This window comes from Aythya marila (assembly GCF_965140915.1).
Source record: "Aythya marila genome assembly, chromosome: 3".
NCBI classification, from domain to species: Eukaryota; Metazoa; Chordata; class Aves; order Anseriformes; family Anatidae; genus Aythya; species Aythya marila.
In genome coordinates, this window is record NC_139044.1 from 70,092,324 (window position 1) to 70,117,264 (window position 24,941).

Genomic DNA, 24,941 nt, shown 5'->3' on the forward strand with positions numbered 1-24,941 from the left:
CTGCATGCAGCCTTGTGTGAGTAGGGAGGTGCAAGAAGTGCTACATTACCCGAGTGTGACAAAACTGCTTCATACGGGAGCTGAAGTCAGCTGGAGCTCGAACAATGCTGTAGTGGAGGGTAGAGAAAAAGCTAAAACCAGGGATACAATAATGGGAATGCTGAGGCAGTGGGAAGAGATGATGTAAATACAGGAGCTTGCTACAGATTGTGGAGGAAGTCCACGTACAGGTTTTGTGGAAAAGATGACAGAAGGAACAACAAGCTTTGTATGGAAAACTTCAGCCCAGAGCAGGCTGTTTGAAATGCTCAAAATATATTAAAAGGGTAACTACAGCAACTCAAATAACGCACAATAAATAAATAAAAAATAAAAAATAAAAAATAAAAAAAAAAAACTTGTTTAAAATAGTCTGCACTGCTAAAGGATCTGCCGCAGGGAGCGATCCTTATATATGCATCCACACCTCTCCAGATTACACGCCTCTAGAGTGAACTGGCTGTGTTTGTGCTGTATAACACTTGACCTGGGCCTGATGCCCCTGTGGCTCTACGACCATAATTATATTTTTGTGGCTTCAGTTCAAAGTGTCTGAGGTAATGTGAGGGCTGCATTGCTGCCTGCAAGACTGGTGTTTTTATAACATTATGCCGAAGGTATGCTGCATGGTGTGGGGTGTGGTGTGGTGTGGGGCACACTGGGGGTGTCTGAGGGCAGGAGGCTAGCTGGGGTGGTGTAGGGCAGGAGGAGCCAAAGCTGCCATAGCCCCATCCCTGCTCTGCCATCCCTTGGGCAGTCCATCCTCAGAGCTGCGCTTGGGCTCCTCCTCGGAGGGCAGCACTTGGTTTCCTCCAGAGAGCCCAGGCACAAAGTGGTGCATGTGCAGTATGGCTGACAAGGGGACCAGGACCAGGGAGTGAACCAGGGAGGTAAATCACTTGGCAGTGTAGGTAGACCCATCATAGTCAAGAGCACGTAGATTGGTGGGTGAGCGGGGGGAAAGCCTCCTACTGCTCTTAATGCTGTTCTGTGTTGTGCAGTAAATCTTTAGCACAGAGGTTTTGTTGATCAGATTGATATTTGCTGGTCCCAAAGAAAAAATTAAGTGCTGATATGGCATGGGAGGTGGGAGACTGGGCAGAGGATCTGAATAAACAAACAGAATATCTTTCTGTTTTAATCAAGTTGTTCTTGCTCATACATGCATTCTCTTTTTTAAAGCATGATCTCATCCTGTGTAAAAGTGTTGATTGAAAATGAGAACTAATATTCAAGAATCACGTACAGGGTACAGACTGAAGACTGCTCTAAAAAACAGCAGACTGTAGATGGATATCAGGGCTGAATATGATGGATGATGAGGGAAGCCAGGGCTGTAAAATTATAAGGCTGTCAGTTTAGTAAGCATTATTAATTTAAGACATGTGGCAATCTCCTCTTTTCTACTTTTTGCTTGTGAGTTTTGTTTATTGTTTCTAACATGGTTTATTTGTGCATTTTTGTCTTCAGGTTAATTCCCTTCAAAATGCTTTCTACTTGTCTTAATATTTTAAGATTAATTTTTAAGACAATTAATAGAATATCATTGTGTCACTATGAAGGTCTTAGGCATGGACAAGAAAGAGCAATATGTCTATGGTGTGTGGTCTGTATCATAAAAAGTTCACTTTCTAGTTTAATTTCTGTTTAATAGTCTATGATTACTCTTCCAGTCAGTAGTTCTGATGCGAGCAAGCATCTGTATACTGGTGAAAAGAAGGCTTTTCTACCTACAAAGCTTTTCCTTCCTCACTCTCTATTCAAAAGCTTGGTAATTTCTAAGGCCTTCTCTCTGCTCTTCCTTTTGGTTCACTATAGAATTATTTTTTTCATTAGCTACATGAAAACATGCCAGACAGTCATTGCTGTGGAAACATATTCTGAGTGTTTTTGACATAATTAGTTGCACCATTTAGTAGCCAAACATATAACAAACAATAAACTACTCAGCCTATCATAAATATTCAACCCACCATTTCTCCTGATGTAAAAATTCTTACCTCCACAGACAACCTCCTCTCCAAGTGCCTCAGACGATTGATGGGCCTTGCAAAATGTCTGGGAGGGTTTCATAACATTCCTAGCGTGTTGCAAACACTCTTTCCCCCCCGGGCCTGCCGGGCTTTGAACGAGTGGGTATGGTTACACAAACAAGTTAAGAGTGAGGAAAGCAAGGGTGTGGATTTGCAGTGCGTCAGCTGCCCCACGGTAACTGTCCACCAGCCTGCCCTCAGCCCACGGTGAGTGTCTCAGTAGATTGGGGTGAGCTCCTTTGCATTTAGGCTGGAACACAAGAATTTACACGGGCAGTTACCGCAGACTTCACAGCCGGCTTGCCCCGTGGCAGCTTGCTTGTGTGCCCATGCCTTGAGGCAGGAAGCGTACTGCAGCACTGTCCTGGAAAATTGCCTCCTGCTCTAAATTAAAGCTTTTGGGAGGCCCTTGTGAGCTCAGCTATCAGTAGATTGTTGCGAGGATAGACCTGAAATTGCGTAGAAATTTAAAGATCTGATATCCTGTTTGGAAACCTGAAGTGCCACCATTGGGTCTTTGCCAGCGCGTTGTCCTCGGGTTGAAACTTCTGGTGCTGCTTTTGTCAGCTCCATTTTTCAGCCTGAAATTGCATCCTTTAAAAGAAAGGTATCTGAAAGAAATGGTATTGCTCCACCATGCTCTGAAAGCAGCGGCTTGCTGGCTACCGCACTTGGTGGTACCCTGAGGTCAAATGGTGTCTCAGGACCTGATGGCCCATCCTCTGGCCCTTGGGCTCCAGGAACAGGTGGCCAGGAGCAGGCCAGTGGGGGTGAGGTTTCAGGGTGGCCTCTGGGGTGGCCCAGCCTCCATCGCTGGAAGTGAGCCAGCAGGAGCCTCCCAAACTTCTGGCACAGCCACTTTCCACAGCAGACATGGGGGATTCCAGAAGACCTCATTAGTTCCTACCCAGGAAGTGTTTTCTCCCACAGCTTGTCTTCCTCTTGGCATTTTGATGCGCAAGATGGAGATGCGTTGTTTCTGACATGTGCATTAAGTAGTTCTTGGGGCGCAGAAGCTTGGTGCTGGCTGAGCAGCACCATTGCAAATGGCAGCCTCTTGCAGGGTGTTCATGTCACCTCAGCGCTTAGCTGTGCTTTCACCTGCTTCCCATGGTGTCCTGCATTTTCCTCCTTCTTAGCCAGCCTTCCCAGCTTCCTGCCCATGCTTTGTCACTTGTTCCACTGCTCTGATAAAATCATTAAAATCATAGAATCATTAAGGTTGGAAAAGACCTTCAAGATCATCTGGTCCAGCCATCCCCCTACTACCAATGTCACCCAGTAAGCCATGTCCCTAAGCACCAGGTCCAGCCTTTCCTTGAACACCCCCAGGGACAGTGACACTACCACCACCCTGGGCAACCCATTCCAATGCCTGACTGCTCTGAGAACAAATGTCTCCCAATTTCCAACATAAACCTTCCCTGGTGCAACTTGAGGCCATTCCCTCTAGTCCTATCACTAGTTACCTGTGAGAAGAGGCTGACCCCCAGCTCCCCACACCTTGCTTTCAGGTGTAGAGAGCGATAAGGTCTCATCTGAGCCTCCTCTTCTCCAGACTAAACAACCCCAGTTCCCTCAGCTGTTCCTCACAGGACTTGTGCTCCAGGCACTTCACCAGCTTTGTAGCCTTCTCTAGACACATTCCAGGGCCTCTATGTCCTTCTTGTAATGAGGGGCCCAAAGCTGAACACAGTACTCAAGGTGTGGCCTCACCAGAGCTGAGTACAGGCGAACAATCACTTCCCTGGTCCTGCTGGCCATGAAATTTGTTGATGAAATATATATAAGCCAAAATAATAAGGGAACAGCACTTAACGCTTTCATAGTTTCTCATTTAACCTGTACTGTTTCTTATGTAAAGTTTTATTCCAGAGAGGCAGAAATGGCTATGCTATTTCTATGGCTATGCTATGTTTTCTAGTGTTGATGTAGTTCATGTAGTGTTACACATGTGCTTGGCAGCAGTATTGTTGCATGGAAGCAAGCTAGGGAAAATCACTTGATCACCAAGCTGATAGTCCTCAGTGTGCTGTTGTTCCCTTGAGCACTCCTACAGAAGCTTCCGGTATATATATTTGATGAGGAAGGATGTAACCGAATCTTTCAGTATAAGACGAGCAGCTGGTTAACGTGACAATTGAATTCTCTCATCTACAATTTATGTGGAACCACCCCAAAGCAGCCTCCATTGGCAGAGGCTGTATAGACGACAGGCAGAAAATGAAAAACCAGATGGACAGCTTAAAGTCAGCTGTGGCTTGGAGGAGGTAACCAGCCACTGAGAGCTGTGCAGTTTCTTCCTTAAAAATAGGTAAATAAACAAAATAATTGCACATGTTTATTGGGGTATGTGTTAAAATGTCAAAACATTTTCACCACAATTATGCAATAAACTGAACACCTCTCTAAATAAGCCTGAGGCTTCTCTGCTCCCTTATTTACTCTTTGAAAACAGTATGACAATCAGGTATAAAACTAAATTTGCAGCTAGAGCTGTACAAACAGAGCTGGATTTAGGACTTTGATGAGTCTGGAGGAAAAGCCTACGGGAAAGGGTGTTTTGACCTAACTGAAATGAAAAACACATGTATTTGAAGGACAAAACAAACAAAAACATTTTGGTACATTATTTTTGCTGAAGGCAATTTGCAGAGGTTATTTTATACCTAAAAATCTGTCAGTGTTTCAAACTGGGGTGAATTCAGTGGAAGGCCACTGATACAGTCAGGGTTTGCCTGTAAGGTTGCACTTGCCATGTGTGGAGAGGATGGAGGATCGAGGCTCATTCAGCCTGGGAGAGGAGGCAGCTTTGGGGGGTGAGGAGGGACCTGGAGGCCCCGTGACACCTGGGAGGCCACCAAGAAGATGGAGACAGACTCTCCACACTGGTGCATGGTGGGAGGATAAGAGACAACAGGCAAAAATTGAGAAAAGAGAGATTCAGACTGGACATAAGGGAAAACATTTTCACTGTTGCCCAATGAGACTCTGATGTCTCTGTGCTTGTAAGCTTTCAAGACTGGTTAAAGTCCTGAGAAACCTGTCCCGATCCCGTAGCTGACCCTGCTTCAGGCAGCAGATTGAACCAGAAAGAAACCTCCTGGGGTCCCTTCCAACCTGAATTATCACATGATCCATGCAAAAAGGCAGTCCGGTTTTGAAATAAAAATATCAAAATACATCCATTAAAAAAAGCTGAATTTTAACTAATTGTTGACTCATCTAAAGGACTAAATATATAAAATGCCATTTTTAATCAAACTTTTTAATGAAACCGTATCTTCAGAGAATTCTTTATTCTTGCTACTTTGTGTTTTTTCAGACAGTGAAATACAAGACATGATATAAGTTGTCAGTGGTTGGTTTTTACTTGTTTATTTCTCACCCATGAGGAGACTAAATGAACTTTTCTACATTCTTTGCATTCCAAATTTCAAAATTGACACTGAAAATAAATAAGGAAAAAAAAAGATACTGTCACTGTGGCAGTATCTTTCCAATAAATGTCCTTCAGTTTTGTCAATTCAACTGACTCTTTATTGAGACTGCTTCAAGAGGGAAGGTCAGCAGAATGTGTGATGTAACATGGAACTATAAACCCCAAATGTTGTAATCTGCTGTGTCTGTAGAGGTGGAGTGTCATAAGATAATAGGACTAATTTTTCTGCCTTGTGGCTCTGATGTGGTTACCTTGCTGAATATTGTAATCAGTTTCATTTGGTTTTGTATCAGGAAAAAGCTGACAAGTTAGAGTCTCAGATAGCTGAAGCAGCTGGGATGAATTAATATCTAAATAAAAGCAGTGAGTAGTATGGCCAAATTAAAAATAAATAAATAAATAAATAAAATTAAACTTCAGAAGTACTGGAGGCCCAAAAGTAGTACAACAGGAGAAAACAGCTTAGTGTGTTTTGTCAAGAAATACAATGGATACTAGCTCAGACTTTATTTCACTAGCATGTATTAATTGGACAATGTTTACTCTCCTTTCAGGTACTATGATATATCAGGCAGACGCTATACTGTGCAAGAAAACCAACTACCATCAGTAATCTGTCCACACGCTTACGTTATTCCAGCAATATCAATGTCTACTGCCTCATTACCAGCAGCACTTAGAAAGGTAAGAGACTACTAAGTATCTGTTTACATAAAGCATGTGTGTACATATAACATGTATATATATATATATATATATATAATAAAAAGGACAACTAATCTGAAAACAGAATTTAACACTAGGTATAATTGTAATCCTCCTTTGAAAGACCTATGTTTGAAGTACTGGAAATTTTTCAAATGAATATCATATACGGAAATAAGGAAGGTACATAATGACTATAGCTGGCAAGAACAGCCAACAAAGGAAATGGCTCGAGGAGATCTTCCACAAGCTCTCACAAACCATATGCCTTTTTTCTTTTGTTCATAAAATATATATAAGCCAAATAATAAAGGAACAGCACTTGCGCTTTCATAGTTTCTCACTTAACCTGTACTGTTTCCTATGTAAAGTTTTATTCCAGAGAAGGAGAAATAGCTATGCATTAGTTTTCTAGTGTTCATGTAGTTCATGTCGTGTTACTCATGTGCTTGGCAGCAGTATTGTTGCATGGACGCAAGCTAGGGAAAATGCTAATTACTTCTGTTCTAATGTGAGAACTTCATTGCAGATTGCAGACAAGGTTGTGCAATGCCGTTCTTGTCTTTATTTTAATCTTTCCATGTAGAGAGAGATACTTTTTTTTCCACTTTAACAAAAGTGCAGTAATTGTAAAAGCTGTTTTTTTTTTCTTGGTTGTGGAACTAATTTTCATCTGAGTATATATGACAAGAACCTAAAATATTTTGTCTTTAAAACAAATAAATGTCTTGTCTAGTCTGGTCAAGCCTGAAAATCTCATCTAATAATTTGTGTATGAAGCCTTTGCAAAAGACTCATTGGTCTTTAATTGAATAGACAAGTAATGTAAACCCCAAACATCCCTTGTGGTCTCATTCAGCATCTTGTTTCCACTGATACTGTAGAAACACGCCCATAAACAGAGCACAGTTATGAAACTGCAAAATGCTGCTGTACTGGAAATGGGATGAAATTTCTATTACAGTCGAAGCCAGCTGAGGACTTAGCTTCCCAATGGAACAAATTGCTGTTCACAGTGTCACTGTCTTTGATGGACATGTGTATTAACTCCTTGCAGAGAATTCTCACAAAGGACTGGTTGTCAGATAAATACAAAAAATCAAGGAAATTAATTTTCTTTTAATTAATTAATTTCCTTTTTCATAGGAATCAGGGTGGAGAGAGAGAAAGAGAGAAAATTCAGCAGTTCTTTTGTATTGGGATAATCTGGTATTGTGCATAATAATATAGAGTCACTGATGATGACAGATGAATTATGGGGATTGGGCTTTAATGAAACCCTGTCTTCCCTCAGCACTTCTTGTGGGAGAGCGGTACAAAACTGCATGACACAGAGCATAAGCTGCTTGCACCAGACTCCTCTTTGTTGCTTTCCTCTCTACAGAAATCTGTTCATAAGCCTTTTAAAGGTGAATGTACTAAAGAGAGTCTTGCAGACTAATTTACACAGCCTAATTTGTATTATCCTCTGTTTTTGCCTAATTTAGGTTATTCCCTTTACCTCAGATAATTAAGACCTGACTCTAGCAATGACTTAAACAGACAAGCTCTCCTGCATTCTTTTACTAATTAAACAGTCTTCCTAAGAAACCTTGCTTATCTGTCTCTGGAGCTTGTTTACTTTTTTTTTTTTTTTTTTCTGAAAAAAAAATAAAATATATATATATATATTGCTGTTTTCCCTTTTCTTTTAGTAGTAGTGATCGCTAAATGACAAAGTTCACTTTCACCTAAATTCCCTTCCGCTCAGCCAGTTCATGCCTACTAGTCAGCAGAAGATCTAAAATAGCCACTCCCTTAATAGTTTTCTTCACCTTCTGAAGAAAAAGCTGTCCCCAGCATATTCCAAGAACTTGTTGGACTGTCTCTGTCGTGTATTTCTTTTCCAGCAGAAAAAAAATAAAATTAATTCCAAGACGTAATTAAAGCTGTCAGGTTCTGTCCTTTTGGATGCTTCCTTTGCTTGATCAAAAAACAGTCTTCTCTCCACCCAATTAACTAGTGTATAATAAACTTCTATCATAATATACCCTGTTTTTTGCCTTTCATCTTCTTCCAGAGTTGTTTAACAAATCTTCATCTTACCCATTCTAGTTCTGCACAGCAACTTTTCTTGATATACAATGCACCTTTCTTCCTCTTTCTTTTTATTTAACTTTCATAAATAGTGGTGGTAAAGCATAAGGAAACTAAAAAAAAATGTTTAAATTCACTTGTTTGATAGTGTTGCTCAGTCAATAAATCTCGTGTTGCCAAAATTACAAGGATAAAATATTTCCTCTCACTACATCCTTTTTTTAAAAAAAGCTACATCATTCTATATCAATATTGTTCTCTCATCAAATACTTTTGATGCTGATTCAGATGTATTTCTAGTTCTGTACAAGATCTCCACATTTTTTTCCCTTTGCAAAGCAGTCTGGAATATATCACATTGTTTTATCATAAGCTTCTGATTTGAACAACTGAAAATAACAGCTAAATAACAATCAACAAGATTGCTTTAAGTGCACTTACCAAACATGTAAATAGCATATAATCATTAAAACACTGGGGGCAACTAGATCTATGAGAAATTAATAAATTATAGAAAAATAAAAATACATTTCATTTTCCAGTCCTTTATGCAAAACAATTGTTTTAAAGAAATGAAGTTTCACAGTTTACCTTTATTTTGGCAAATAAGTTTGGTAACACTATTAAATAGTTAAAAAACAAAACAAACAAACAAAACAAAACAAAATGGCCAAAATATTTCTAGATGTTACTTCTGCAAAGTACTCTATATCTAGATTTATAAAATTCTGCGTATTCCTTTCATTTACCCAAGTAATGCAATCTGTACGTGGTTATGTTCGCACAATCAAATTTTGCTTGGATCTACGTAGGAGTTTGTCTGTAAATGAATGAAAACAGCTTCATTAGATTCCTGTTTATATTTATCTTTGAGTGTCTGTGCAGATCGACAATGAAGATTATCTGAGCTGTCATATTGCTTATACTACATGAGGCAGACAGCTGTGGCCATGATTTTATGACAGGTTTTTTATATATTTTGAAGGTTGTTTAAATTAATAAAGCAATGTGGCCAGTGTTCTTCCTATGGATGAAGAAGCAACTTCCTGAATGTTTGTTGCATTCGGTTCTCTTCAAATAAATAATAATTCAATTTGAGGACTAAATCACAGATACATGTGTATTTTTTAGTCATACAGTTTCAATAGGGATAACATGGATGCCAATACAAATAGAGGAGTCCTACTTGCAATAGCGCAAACTCAAATGACCTTAAATTATGTAGTTTACAGACAAATAGGCTTTAAGCTGATAGGTTCCCATTTAGTTAGGCTGAAATGTATTTGCTCCTGTAAAGAACAATTTTAAATTTAGATTGGCTTCTGCTGATAGTAAAATAAGTGAATGTAAATAGTGTTTTATTCCTTCATTATTTGTACATTTTCTCTTCACTAGGATCAATGATTACAAAAAATCTAGACTTTCAAATTCCTTGCAGGATATTTAGGTCTAAACAGTGTTTTTTTTGTTTTGTTTGTTTGTTTGTTTGTTTTTTCTAACAGTCCCATACGTGTGCTCTAACACTGTCTCCCTTCTTACATCAAGCTGTTGATTAGTCATTTTTTGAGTCCTATAACCAGGTACCTGTGTAAAGGTTTCTCAGGATTCTCCATCTAGATAAGAGTTCTCACACCTACTTGCTACCGGAACACAACCACTGCCTTTCACACAAAGATTCAGTCCTATGAAATGAATATTTAACTAAGAAAACTGGGTGGAGTACTTCTAACACCCAGGTGTGGCTATGGAAGCCCATTTTGATTCTGTGTCAAATTACTGGATTAAATGAGTTTATTCTATCACTGCCTTTGCCATATTCCTGAGACAGCAGATATACAGATCCAAAAGTCCTCCTGCCCTTTAACTCGTCTTACGAGATGATAAGCTAGTCAAGGTCTAGGATATTTTCAGTTTCAGATTCCTCATGTACTTCTTCAATTTCATTTCTGCCTTGCTCAGAGTAATGTTAGCAATCCAGCCCAGGTCCTCATAGTGTTTCTCCTTACAGTGTTTTATTTTCTCAAGAAATAACAAAACTGCCAGTTACAAATTGTGCAAGCAAAGCATTTTATACTGCTGCTTGATAAACTTCCAGTACCAAGTAAGCGAGAAAGCAGGTGAAGAGTAAGACAACAGAATTATCAGTCTGTGGATAAGTGAGCGGAGCCTGCCCTGAGGAGTGCAAGTCTTTGTCGTAAGGTTCACCACAGTTTTCAAGAGATAAGGCCTTTCAGTGGTTAACCAATCTCCTCCCAAAATTTCAGACGGAAAGAAGAAAAGGAATCCTTCTTCAGCCTGGAATCAAAAAGCTAAACAAAATCCTATAGCCAAAGTCCTACCATTGAGTCATGCAAAGCCCAAGCGTATTTGCTTTTGTGTATTTTCTAGATGAGAACAAAAAAAATCGAGAAAGCACTTAACCTGCTTTGTGCAAACACTCGGGAAAAAGGAAGGGGAAGTTACATGACATTTTAGGACTTTTTTCCTTTGAGCTGAAGGGCAGGTACAGCAAGGCAACTACTAAAGAGGAGACTGGAAGGTGTGGATGGGCTTGATCTTGGTTTTGTTTTGTTCTCTTTTAAAATCTGGATAGGTCCTCAACTCTTTGGAATAAGCTATACCTTCCTAGCGGAGCAAATGTTGGAGCAGGACAAACTCTGTATTACCAAAACAAATAGTAATAATAAAAAAAAAACACCACCAGGGAAAATATTCTGCTTGGTGTTGTGCTGGACGTCAGAATTCTTTCTGGAGTTTCTATCGCCTTAATTATATTTATGCTCAATTGTTGTGTCAAGTAATGTACTTTAATTGTACTGAATTGTGTGTGTGTGTTTGTTTGTTTTCTCCTTCCTCTTCTTCAGTATAACCGTTGTGTTCTCTGCCTGGTAGAACTCCTGTCATTCCTAGCATGAGCAATATAGCAGAGGTCACTAAATCTGGGTTTCACGCCTCACTACTACTGTGTGTTCAGTGCAGATAATTCACTGCTGCCGCATGATGCTTCCAGTCACCCTCCTCGCGACGGGTGTGACTTGTTTCCTTGAAATAATGGCACTTTCTACCCCCGAGGCTTAACGAGTTGAATCATATTCCTCTTCCCCCCACCCCCGTTACTAGGAAGATAGGTACAAAATCCCATGACCATCTCCACATAATATTCTTCAACAAAAAACTGGCATTTACTTATTCCCTTTTCAAATAATCATGCTTGTACTTACTCCAGTAGGCCTACTTTTTAATCATGATGCTCCCCAGTGTCATTACAGCAGAGATGAGAGTAGCCTCCCATATTTTAAATTTTAAAGCATAACTTTTAACCTCCGTAAATAACCAGATTTGTCTGTGACAGCCACCTGCATGCAGTGGGCCTCTAAGGCACTAATTTATGGGAAACCTGGAGAAATAAATTTCTATGCTTTAAGTGAACCAAAAATACAGCAATAGAGATTTTTATAGGCTAGAAAGGATATAAGTTTTTTATTTATATTTTTATATATCTATAGATGGATTTATATGTATTTGCATGTATGTATGACTTTATTAAAATTTGGGGGAAGTTTTCCATGAGCCATGGATTTGGGATCACCCTCTTGATGTATTTGTACGAATTGAAGCGAAGAGTGTACAGAGAGAATGGAAAAAGATCAAATATGATGAAGCATGGATCACATGAGAGTTCTCTTGACAAAATTTAGAATAGCTACATTATTCATTGTCTGTGTGGCTTATAATATGGATTTTAATAGGATGTTATTGTGCTGGCTGCCCAGCACATAATTCCTTATTGTGGTCAAAAAGTCTAGGAAAACATGAGAAAGTTATAATAGTTCATCTGAGTTGCTTTTTTTTTTTTTTTCCTTTTATCCTATCTATGTAATTTGTACCTATTCTTAGGCTTCAACCATACTGTTGTTTGGGCAAGAAAGTGATGTTAATAGGAAAAGAGCACTGAAGTCTTTGCTTTGAAATTCATGGAGGAATAAATAAAAAAAAAAAAGTAATCAAATTTTCAAACCAAACCAGTTGAGTAGGGTGGAGAGATGTGGGAAGGGAAAAAGAATGCCTCATTTTGTCCTAGCCCTGCCAGCATTTCTTATATGGTTGACAAAGGATTTATACTACACTTGGCAAATATTTAATTTGCTCTGTCTGTTGTTTAAACTTTTAAAGTTTTTATAGGATGCTTAGCTCTGAGTCATGTTATGTTTTGCAATAGTTCAAGATGATTAATACTGAAATATTCTTTCAGAATGATTTAGTTGATAAATATGCAACTCATAATTAAAAAACCAACAACACAACAACCAATAAGAAACAAAATGTAAATAGTACTGTAGTCATCATGGAAGCCAGAAAGTACAGAACTGGGACAGAATTTAAAAGCTGACCACTTAAGTCGCACAGATGTCTCCCACAGACATTTGTGCTCAGAGAAGCCACTGTATCTTAAATTACTTTTCAACAGTATTTGGTGAGTAGTGTCGTAACCACTAACCCAAAATGATCTGGTAAAGTGTTAAGATCAACAAAGGACTGCAGGGAGAGTAATTTGGAGATAGGTTCTGTCAGTAGGCTTTCCATTAAGACAATACTTAAGAGCACGGTCTACAGATGTAATAGCAGTGTTGACTACCATGAGTATACCTGACAGAAAGGGATGCTCAGTGTCATGTAGACGAGGCAAAACTGGCCCCAGCATGTACCGACAGCCATTATGTAATACCACCCGCTAGCAAGAACCCACATGTTGCCCTCTTCTTCCTAAAGAGGATGTTGGCCAGGTCTTCCCAAAGAACAGTGCTAAGTAGCAGTGGAAGACTGAACTGCATTTTTGTTAATTCTGTACTGTCTTTTAATATAAATATTTCTTAGCGTTCACACTAAGAGCTAGAGAAGTAGCAAAGCCCCTGTACAACCAATTCACTTCTCATAGCACAAGGGTACCAGCGTACCTGCAGGAAGGCTGAATCAGGGCAGCGGGACAGCCACCTGCAGCTGTAAGTCAACACTGGCGATGCTTCACAGGCTGATGGATCTCAGATATTGTGTCTGCAATAAAGAAAAAAAAAAGATAAACGCTATGAATGTGTGTACATTAGGCACTTCTGCTTTTGATGATTGCACTTCATTGCTTTATCTGTGTCTGTGCTTTGACAAGGCCTAAGTAAGACAGGAAAAGGGCACAAGAGGGATACCAGAGAGGAGAGAAAGAAAGGGTGGAACCAAAGAATGCCCGAACCAAAGTAACAGTAATTACTTGTTTGCAGATTAAATTCATAGCAGATAGGAAAGATAGCAAAACCAAAACCAAAGCAGGAGTGTTCAGAAGACACAGTAAGCTGTTACACTTCTCTAGGACTCTTCCAATAGGGTCTTAATGCAGATCTGATTTATTTTATGTCTCTGGTTAGAAGAATTACCATGGTAATTGCATCCCCAGAAATGTAAGCCACGCATACTAGAATTTTCCTTGAAGCATGATTGATGCGAGGTATACAACAGAGTAAGAATTACTGAGATAAGAGTACCCATAATAGTATGTGCCTTTGGTTAAGCATCGTTCCGCCTAGATTTCCCAGGACACAGCAAGCACACATAGTACTGCAGCAAAGATGCTCTGGATACAAAACTGTGGTTCGTTCACAGAAAAAAAAAAAATTGCTAGGTGGCCTCTATTCAACTGCATTTGTTAATAATGAAGGTAGAGGAATCCAGCAGCTAGGTATATACGCTCAGTCATACGTACTGTGTAGGGAGAGGCCGAAATTCTGAGAAGTCCTGATATCAAAATGCTTGGACACCAGGTGCACTACAAAACTATCTGATTATTATGAATTGGCTTTGTAACTGAATTGGCTTTTGCACACTGAAGACTTCTCATCCTTTTATCTTCCAAACCTCTTGAAATTTAGAGGTAATTAGAGCACAAGAGAGGTTCTCAGCTATCTGTGACAGAAGCTCTCTGAGCATTGCTCAACACAATTACTTCTCTGCTTAATAAAATACCATCCTGCTGACTAGATGGATGGCATCATTGCAATTTCCTTGTCATTCCACTTTTTTCCATATTCACAGCTTGTTACACCTTTTATCCCCATTTGAACCACAAATTCATTTCTGTATTAACTTTAAAAGGTGTTAATTTTGCTATTTGCAACCTGGCTTAAGACACTCTTATTTCCTAAAAGACTCTATAAGAGTCTCTTATTTCCTAAAAATAACCTTTAGGTTATGTCCAGTTCTTGCAGCTGGTTGAGTCCTTGAAAACATCTTACATGCTGTTTAAAAGAAAAAAACAGTAACATGTATCAGACAACATACATTTATTTACTCTTGGCTGGCAACTTAAGACAGGTGTCACTGAGAGCACTCTCCTTCCAAACACTTAAACACTTCTCCTCAAAACAGGAGAATTGTAAAGAAGCCATGTCCAACTTCACATTAGACTTGCATCACACATAGTCTTTGTGTTGAGCTATGCTTGGAATTTAATTTCATTTTAGTTATTACATGCGCCATGTAATGCTGTGAAGAAATTTAGGAGATGCAATGGGTGAAAATGTGTTAGAGATAGTTAGCAACTGCTTAAAAGGCAGCCACACGAGCAGTCATCCAGAATGTCTGATAGTGCTGAGTTCTTCAGAACCGAAGCACTGGATAATATGCAGCCTGTCCCTAAGCAGGGAGCCATTCATGCCTTGCAAAGCGGTGAGGAAGTCTGTCGTCAGTGATCAAATATGGACCGTACGTAATGAGCCTGGTAATGGTGACGCGGGAGCGCACGCCGGGCAGTCCAGCGTTATCAGTGGGCACCGTTTATCTACCCCACCTTCATGTATCATCATGCCAAACACCTAGCTGGGTAGCATTTCAACATCCCACTGGTGTTGCTCATGCTACCATATAAGTCTTTCTTAGGATGACACCAGGTGCTTTTCCACCTTCTTCCCAAAGGGCATACTCCTCCCTTCTCTTTCCCTCGGTAAGTACAGTCCTGTGAAGCTGCTGTTTGATTCACTGGGAGTTTGTCTCCGGCCTCCACGCGAGGCTATTGTGTAGTGATCCGTGTGGAGAGCTGCAGACTGCTTTGCATCATGCTTTTCTTGTACCACTTCCACACTTGTGCAATGTGTTGGAAAGGTTTTCGGGTCCTTGGCAGCCAGCTGTGCTCTCTCTCTGGGTGTAACCGTATTTCCATTTTGCCATGGTACGTGATCAGGTGGCTCAGCATATCCACAGCACACCTGTGCACCCTCAGATCTGCAAAGATTGCAACACAAAGCTTTTAGTACGAGTTCACTCCTCCTGACCAGGCTTTTGCTCTGTTACACTCTATATAGTGTCTGGGACAACTAGGAAAGTGTGTGTATGTACGTAAATGATATATGTGTAATTTATTGCTCTGTAGTTCCAACTGCAGTATAATAATGGGTTTGCACAGGGCAGTCACAAAAAACTTCATCTTTCTGGTTATATCGTCCTGAGAACTGAATTATAGTGAATATGCCGAAATGTTTCTTCACTTATCCCTTGTGGGGATCCCAAGTGGAAAGAGTGATCCAGTTTAATTAAGAATTGCCTAAACTGTTTGAGTGAGATTTAGGGATTTTAAAATAATCCCATTCCTACAAACTAGCTTTATTCAGATAATTTTCTAAAGCAGAGTGGGTTACATTTCAACAGATAAGTTTTGAGTTTGTTGTGGTTGCAAACAATATCTGCAAATTTAAATAGAATATAATGTTTTATTTTATAAATGTTGCTTTTTAAAATGGGACATGACAAGGTAATTTCCTCTAAATTACACCTTATGACATGCAAGGAAAAACACAAACCTCTTTTTCTTTCCCATCTTTACCTCCCCCTCATTTTTTTTATTCTCTTTTTACCTATTTAATTTCTAAGGTATATTTGCTGAAAAAGAGAATAAGTTGTCTAGGAGGAGTATTGAAGAGCCTAGCTGTTGAGATGCCTTAAAAAGTCTGAACAGACTACATGGTAAATGTTTAGAAACCACTATTTAGATAAAAAGAACATCAAGATCTGTTTACTTTTTGGTATTTCTTCTCGAGAAACTTGTGATTTTCAGAAGGCTTATCAGTGGTAGTTCTGAATGTGCACCTCCCCTCTTCTCCAGAGGTGTTTTGATTATTTTGCTTCTGGGAATGCTGAGGGTCTGTTTTTTTCTTTGGCATGTAGGACTTAATTTTGAACATGCAAGTTTACGACTTCTGGAGCCAGGGAAAAAAAAAAAAAAAAGAAAGAAAGAAAAAAACCCTTTCCAAACATAAGAAAGGTATATACAATTTGTGTCCTGTTTTTTTTCTAAGCAGCTACCCAGCGACAGAGCAGCTCACCCTGCCTGTTGCTGGCCACTGTTCAGGAGAGACTCATCAGGCTCCTCTCCTCGTGTGGCTGGCTGGGAAAGCCCGAGTTGCAGCAGAGACAGAAGCTGGAGTCACTTGCAGACAAAAAGGTTAGGTAGCTGGGGAAAGCTGCATGGCATAGCAGAGGTTTCTCTTCCCACCCCTTCCCAGCCAGCTGCCAGGAAGGCGTAGGAGGGGAGCGGTGGAGTAGGAACAGGAGAGAACACACACGCTCCTTGCTCCTGTGGACAGGAAGAACTTGGAGCCTCCCAGGTTTTCACCGGGCTGTCCCAGGTGCCTCCTGTGGCCTCAGGCACCGAGGATCAGTGGAGGGGGCTCGTACAAAGTGGTCCTCCCAGAGGTGCTAAGGGAGCAGTGCTTTTACCAGACGTTTTTTAGAAAGGTTCTCAATCAGTTTGGGCTGCACACAGTGACTCTGGTGGTTAAAACTGTATTTGCTTAACCCTGATGCTTTTAATGGTTAACGCAAAAAGTGCCTCTTGTAATGCCTCTTTGTTCTAAACCACAGGCATCAATGCAGTCCCAGAGCATGCCGGATTGGCCAGTGTCCAAACTAATATCTTTATTCAGAAATTGAAGTGTGGAATCAATAATCCTGTGTATTTCTTGACATTTCCTGGAAACGTTGGTATTTGTGAACTGCACAGCTTAAATCAGCTTGATGCACTTCCCTATTACATGATTCTCAATCAAAAAATATACACGCACCTGTTTTTTTTCCCCTCTTTTTAAGAATACCAGGTAGGAATATTTAACACTCATCCAATTATCCACTAGTAATACCAGTGAGATTCAGGTGCTGCTGTAGCTACATCTCTTTAGCAGTTAGCATTTAGTAGTCTGTGTGCACAGCAGGTTGATGCAGCATGTCTGTAATAATAGATCCTTAATAGCAGGAAGACATGCATCTCCCTTTTTCTTCAGAAGTAATAATATATCTGTTTTCCAGACAGGCACATATTGTTTATTTTAATGTTTTATATAATAATTACATCTGTTTGGAGCCTAATATAAACATACCTAAGAATATAAGTGCATTTCATTAAAAAGTTCTCTTAGAAGTTCCTGTTGCTTAATGGTAAATATTAAGTGATACTGATGTAACCATGGGATTAAGAGCAAAGAGTTGCCCACTGCAGGGAACCAGTGGGTCCTGAGTCACTCCTATCTTCTCTGTACTGGTTTTATAAAGTTTACTGTAATTAATAATAAGGCAATAATCTGTGACAATTATTATAATAATTAGTTTGAGGGAATTCTGGGAGCCTCAGGTGAACACTGTTATTTAGAATAAACACTAAATTATAACATTTATAACATTGTAATTCAAATGTAAAATGAGATGTCCAGCCATTTTTATAAAGTCAGGATAAGGTATTTTAGTAATAATAGTTCCCTGTACTTTAATACTCTTCATCTGTGCAAGATGAAAACTCTGTACATCAAAGAAGTTATCAAGGGATGTAAACACTCCTTATGTTTTAGAAGAGGTCTCTTTGAAGCACATAGACTATCAAGCCCAGATTTTCCAAAGCACCTGCTACGTTGGGTGCCTTCATACTGGGGGGGGGGGGTTGACTTGAGACACCATTCAGTTGAAAGGTTCTGTTTGTTTAAAGATCCCAAATGGTACCCTGGGATAATTTGTAATGGAAGTTACGTTGCATGATTTTTATCTATTTAATGAGACTGTCTGTGGAGAGGAGAGATTCTATTAATTTCACATTTAAATACCCTTTGATTAAATATTGTCATTTTTCATCCTCCTGGATCGTTTTCAGTCATAAACATACACACAGCGACTTTTTCCTATTTCAGGACCATCACATCTACTTCCCAAAGCAAGCATGCCAAACATGCGGTTCTCTTTGTTGTTAGCTTTATGAAATTTGGGCTTGGTCAGATTAGCAGTCCAATTTGCAGTCCAATTTGTCTTTATTCTTTAGCAGTTTTACAGCCTTGCAATAACAAAGCAGAGCTTAGAAGGACAGCTTTCTGTCTCTTGCCCTGTGTGCCTCCGACAGCCTGTTTTCTACAGTGCCTGAGCTGGGGAAAAACCTTATGATGCTAGCAAAAGGACTTTCAGTTTTCTAGGTATTGTTTCAGACTGTTTCACACAGTGAACAGAACCCCAGTTTTCCAAGTTTCAAATGACATCACAAGTTATCATCACTAGGTATTCAGGACTAGTGCCAGTGGAAGACTAAAACATTTAGGTGTTTTAGTGTAACTCCTAGGCATATTTTCCCTAGGCTGAATTAGAACTGCAAGGACTTAGCACTCCTACATAGTACAAGCAGAGAGTGAGCCAGCCTAAGTCCTTCATCTGGTGAGCGCTCAGGGCTAGCTAACAGCAGGTTGAGCATGGGAGTGCACTAGAAATGGAGCTACATGCAGGATCACATTGAGATGCCTGAGCTAGCCCAGGAGGAGCCAGCTCAGTTAGCCAGCACAGGGTGGCCACCATCAGTGCAGCATTTGGCAAAGGCTTTTGCCAAATAGTATTTGTGGCTCCTTTATAGTATTTGTGGCTCCTTTGCCCAACAACCATTGAATATAAAAATGTATAAACTCTCTTGAGAAAGTGTTTTCAGTGTGCCTAATTTCAGAATCACACACGCACACAAGGGTTGAGGTTGGAAGGGACCTTAGGAGGCCATCTGCTCCAACCCCCTGCTCAAGCAGGGACACCCAGAGCTGCTTGCTCAGGACCATGTCCAGTTTTGTAGATCTCAAAGAGAGAGACTCCCCTTCTGAGAATACACATTAGTTTTACTCTGTGCTTAGCAAAGAAATCCAGACTGCTACTTAAAATGCCTTTTATTTGATTAGCAAGATACAGAATGGAAAACATAGTGAGTTGTCACTTGTACATTTTTAGCTGACCTATCTTGTGGGGTTTTGACCGACTGTAAGCTTGGTGGCACTAGTGAAAACTGCAGGTCTTTTTTTTTGTCTTTTTCAAAAGTAGCTGACTTTTGGTTGCCCATAGAATTTACTGATACTTTTATGAGATTCTTGTACATGCCCTGAAATGTTGCAAAGCTTGTTCAAATGCCATGTACTTTCAGAACTGTGAAGCTCCTACTGACAGCAACAATTTTACATGAAAGCAAGGGGAAGAGATCAAGAGCAGCATTTGATGATGCTTAAGGAAGAACTGATTTCCAGACATTCATAGCTTAGTCTGTCGCAGACATGCTTAGATGTGGAGCAAAAGAAACCTGTTTCCAGTAATTACACATAAATAGTTAATCTATAAGGAATTGGGAAGTGTTACAGTGAGCTATCGGTCTAAATTAGACAGTTTATGGTAAACCTGTACTTACCAACAAATTATTTAGAGTTAGTGACAAGACGCTGTGCCTTCTCTCAAAACAGAAGAAAGAGACCTACAGTGATTGTAAAAACATTTACACATCAGATTCTTTATCTTTCTGAACTACATTCAGAATTTAAAAAAACAAAAGGAAATGGGTTGTATTTATTAGCTGTGTCTTCTGTTTCCAGAGACCAAAGAGACTTCCAGGCCACTGTCTCTTCCCCTCCAAAATGCTTTTGCCATTTGTCCTCTATTGCTCAACAGACAGGCACTTTCAAGTTCCTGTATCTTAAAATGAAACACAGATAATATGAGTTTATTTTCACTCTTTACTTCAAAAGAGGTGATGTCTTGCTGAGTCTTTAGACTGATTATCTAATGGTACAGCTCTGACCCAGCACCAAGGCTAGAAATGCTGAGAGCAAAGATGTGAGGTTAACTAATATCAAGCTTTCTCACCTTCTCCTACATTCAAACACAAGGACTTACTACTACTATAATTTATGTTAATGCTATTTTTTTTGCATATAATTTTATTTCTGGATGTCTTCCCAGTTCAGGAGAGTTTAAATGTTCTCTCAGTTCTTTAATGTTGAATGATTCCTGCTTGTACTTTTGGAGCTGCTTTTTTTCTGCTTTTTCAAATCCCTTCTTAGTTTCATTTTTTCTTGATACCCTAGAAAAATGCATAATTAAAATACCAGCTCAGGAAGGTGAAGAACCAAGGATGCCTGTATAAATCAATCTCTTACTGAATAAAGGCAGAAGTGATTTTTTTTTTTTTCTTTAGCCATCTTAAATGTGGATGAGAAAACTTGAATCAAGTTTGTGAGAACCAACGTGTGTGGTATATTTTTCCTGCTGTTGCATATCTACGTTCTAGTATTGCATGTTAATTAATGCATGTGAGGCTTTTGCCCAACACTAACTTCAGAGCTCTTCGCAACAGGTTCTCTGCGTCTGCTGAGGAGCTTGCTGAAGGACTTGCTGCCACCCCTCTGCAGCTCTTCCTGCTATCCTCTAATTGAGTCCCTTTCATGGCTATAATTTGTCTGCCAAATGACTTATCAGTTGGAAAGGCGCATTTCAGATACTACTTCCTTTTTTGCTTGTTTTTAACTGAGTGCTGCCAGAAGAAAGAAGGGGTTAAAGCGTGGGAGGATTGCTGAGAAAAAAAAGAAAGGGTTTGGTTAATGACACACAGGACTGCATCTCACACACCATAGTTTGTTTATTCTTCTGTAAACAGCAAAAAGAATTATCATCATCATGGTAAGGCGAACGGTACTCTTCTTTTTTCCCTTAAACCACCAGAAATCTTTGGGTTCCTATAGGATTAATTTTTTAAAATCATTAAATCGATTTGATCTCCAATATTTTTATAGAGTGTCTCTTTAAATAACAGATGCTGGTGTTGACAGAAGGGGAGGGGGTAAGGATTTTAGTGTATGGAAATAACTAGCTTTGGGGAAGAGGAGATGGGAACAGGCATGCCTTTTCTGACAAGCCTGTCTGTTTTTTTATCAAATTCCTTTCCTAAATACTGATGTAATGATCTGTTCAATTTTTATTTGTGCTTCTTTGCCTTTGCTGAGCTTTTTAGAAGTATTTCTATTTATTTGATTTTACATGATCTGCTTCTTTCAGGCTTACTGGTTGTTGTTGTTGTTTTGTCTGGATACATTCTAAATCTAAATCTCTCCTTTTGGCACCTAAGAAGTAATACGGGACTTACACTTATATTTGTGCTTCCTGAGCTGATTATTTTCATTCAAAAAACAAGTTAAATCTGTAGGCTCGGTGTTCTCGTTATTCTGTATGCTGTTCCAAAATAGTCAATTTTTACATTTGAACTAAAAATTTAGTTATACACTGAAAAAATAAATTGGAAATAGGTCCTATTCTCTTGAATACATGAACTGCTTTGCTAAAATATCCTTAGTGGAAAATAGGATACATAAATAGTTTGTGGAAAAATATGACTATTAGGAAAACTTCTGTTCATTTCACTTCACTCTGCTCAACAGTCTTGTATTTATAGCTCCTTGGTTATTCAGATAAGTTCCCCAATCAATTTAACTATGCTCCCTTTATACAGAGCTCAGGTAAAAATAAAACTGTTTAAAATCCAACTATTGCTGTTTCTATCCTATGTAAGCATACCAGTCAAAGAGCTGGCAGAGGGAGGGAGTAAATTCCATGCTCGGATAGACTTGTTAAATTTACAGTGCATTTCTTTCTTTGCCTCTGAGGAGGAAACTGTCAACCTGAAATCTGATACATTAAAAGAAATTCTAAAAATGTTTAGTGTTCGTGTGCCAAACTTTTGTTACTTGGAGGAAGGCAATGCATGGGCTAGAGGAACATAGTCTTACTTTTTAAGAAAGTAAGCCTTCTTTTGTGGCGTTGGGAAGGGTCAGCATAAACCAGGAAAAATATTTTACTGAACTGAATTAATTCATTCTAGTTTACTGATGGTAAGGTAACTAGTTAAGAATAGAAATCACTTAGGTTAACTTGAAATAAATAGCTTTCTTTTTGTCCTCTCGGTAAATTTCAAGAAAAAAAAAATTAGATCAAATGCTTTGTTATTTTTTCCCATGCGTTTTAAATAGGAACACAAGCAAAAGCAGCAAGCTTTTATGTCTGTCTACAGCTCCCTCTCTCAGTAGTTAGGGCACTCACCTGGGAAGTGGGAGAGTGGCATGAAATCTTCTCCCTGTAGGACTGGAAGCAGGGAATTGACTGGATCTTGTGCTGCTCAGACTTTTCTCCCTTAGCTTTTATTTGTACAGATTTCTCTCCAGTTTTCCTCCTACTACTTCTATAGCACATTGTGCTAGCAATACTCCAGCAGAATTTTCAGCCTTAATGAAGCCTGGCGCTGCAAGCATTGAATATTTGACTCTCAGTCGCTGTGCAGAATGCTAGAGCCTGAAGAGTTATAGCTTATTTATTTAAATGGTTTTGGCTAATGCACTTCTTGGGGTATCACATGACTGCTAGAAGTCAGGCTTTCTGTTTCTCATGATTGTGAGAATTATGACACTGTGATTTGAAGAGATCCAAAATTCCTGGCATTCCGGTATGAAATTGGGAGGTTCCTACATTGTTAGAATTGTTCAACATAGAAGGGTATCTAAAGTTTGCACGTTACTTGAAATCCAGTTATGTATGGTCTTCTAGTGAATGACAGAGGTCAAACCTACTTTTCACTAAATACTGTTTATTGCTTTTTTTCCTTCTGAAAGTGAACATATGCTAGCAAATGCACGTTTAATTTGCAGAACTGTTCATACTGGGTATTTCCACCTATTAGCTACCACAGAATTTCTAATGACTACTGAAAATACTTTTTTTTTTTCAGTAATGCATGCTCTAAGAAGTGTTTTCAGTCATATTCAATTTACTCAGATGAACTAATCTGACAAACTAACACCCAATTGATCCCTCAAGACACAGCCTGAAGTTCTGATTCAACGAATCAGTCAAAGTTGCTTATGCTTTCTATCCGCTGGAGACCAGCAAAGCACATGTTTAATTACTCTGTTAAATTAGGGGTTTGGTTATGGCAGCTTACATTAGCTAATGAGAAAAAATAACCAGCCAAAAACAGAGGAAATATTTTGATGCTAACATAAACAGGTATGAATATAAATACAAACAAGATTTACATTTCTTGGTTAAGAAGAAGGCATTTTGCTTTCAGATTAGAACACAGCTTTAAAGATTCATGCAGTATACTTGAAACACCTTCCTGCATTCTGTCCAAGGAAAGAGTAGGCAACTCCTCTCTCTCTCTCTCCTTTTTTTTTTTTTTAAAGTTGGCCAAAGCCTTTGATCAGGGATTTCTGAAATGGCTAATTTCTCAAGGTTAAGACCGCTTAAGCTGAAACACATTGAAAGAGCCTGTTCAACAGCAAAAGGATACTTCTTGCCCTCTGAAAATCAAACATTTATGTGCTGTGCTCTGTCAGGTTGGGCCCCATGTTCTTGCATCTTGAGAACCCTGGTCTCTGTGCCCTCTTGCACTGGCAATACTGGCTCATCTACATTTATCTCAGTTAAAATACAAGCTCTTCAGGGCAAGTGCCTGGCCTTTTATGTGTTTTGAAAGAGCTGTATATAATTAAAGTACTTTGTATGAAGAAATTACTTCAAAACAGTTTACATAGGGCAGCTATTTCAAGATCAAGCAAAAATCTCTAGCCTCGTTCCCTGAGGAAACAAGGCTTATGTGACTGGACTGGCTGGCTGTCCCTCCTCCCTTCCATCCAACACCTTTTGAACTTGTTGGACAGTTTAAAGTACATTTGAAAGGGGGAGACGTCTCAAAGATAATTAAGTTCCCATGGACTTTATGAAAATCAACTGCTGGGAAGCAAGAAATCCAGATCCACAGTTCAAATAACTAATTTTTTCCAAGTGTAATCTTGCAAACCCAAAGGTTGACTGCAAGTGTAATGACTGCCAGGTTGATAATGCAATCCCAACTAATTTAGAGGACTGGCAACTATTATTCAGTCAAATATTAAGATGCAGATTGGCACCATAATAAAGTTAAATTTCCCCTATTTTGGTATTTTGGCAGTTTTGAATATGACTAACGTAGTGCATCCTCCACACACTTGCAATTACTATGAATTTTCAGACGGTATTACTCATTGCTTATTGGCTTGCGTTAAGTGTTTGTGCAAATTTCACATTATTACTGTTTTTTAGCTAGCAATGTTCATTACTGTCTCCTTATGCCTTCTCTATAATTAGCTAGTACTGGCAATACATACGTAGAGTCAAGAAATTAGATAGTAATTGGGCTGCATTACTCATGATAGTTGTATCAGATATAGGGAAATTTGTAGTTGTTTTTGTTATCACAAAAGCATTTTAACTGTCTGAGCTGTATGAATTTTATGCCGTCCTTGACGTTCCTC

The 24,941-nt window shown here is 39.2% G+C and overlaps 1 protein-coding gene across 1 annotated transcript in view; it reads left to right on the plus strand.

Moving 5' to 3' along the window:
• The window catches only part of CRYBG1 (crystallin beta-gamma domain containing 1), a 95,658-nt gene that overhangs the window by 27,042 nt on the left and 43,675 nt on the right, over window positions 1-24,941 (plus strand). Inside the window, exon 2 of the mRNA XM_082756497.1 lies at window positions 6,069-6,198. Coding sequence (XP_082612623.1) covers window positions 6,163-6,198 — 36 coding nt within the window. The 5' untranslated portion in view covers window positions 6,069-6,162. The remainder of the gene's footprint in view (window positions 1-6,068; window positions 6,199-24,941) is intronic.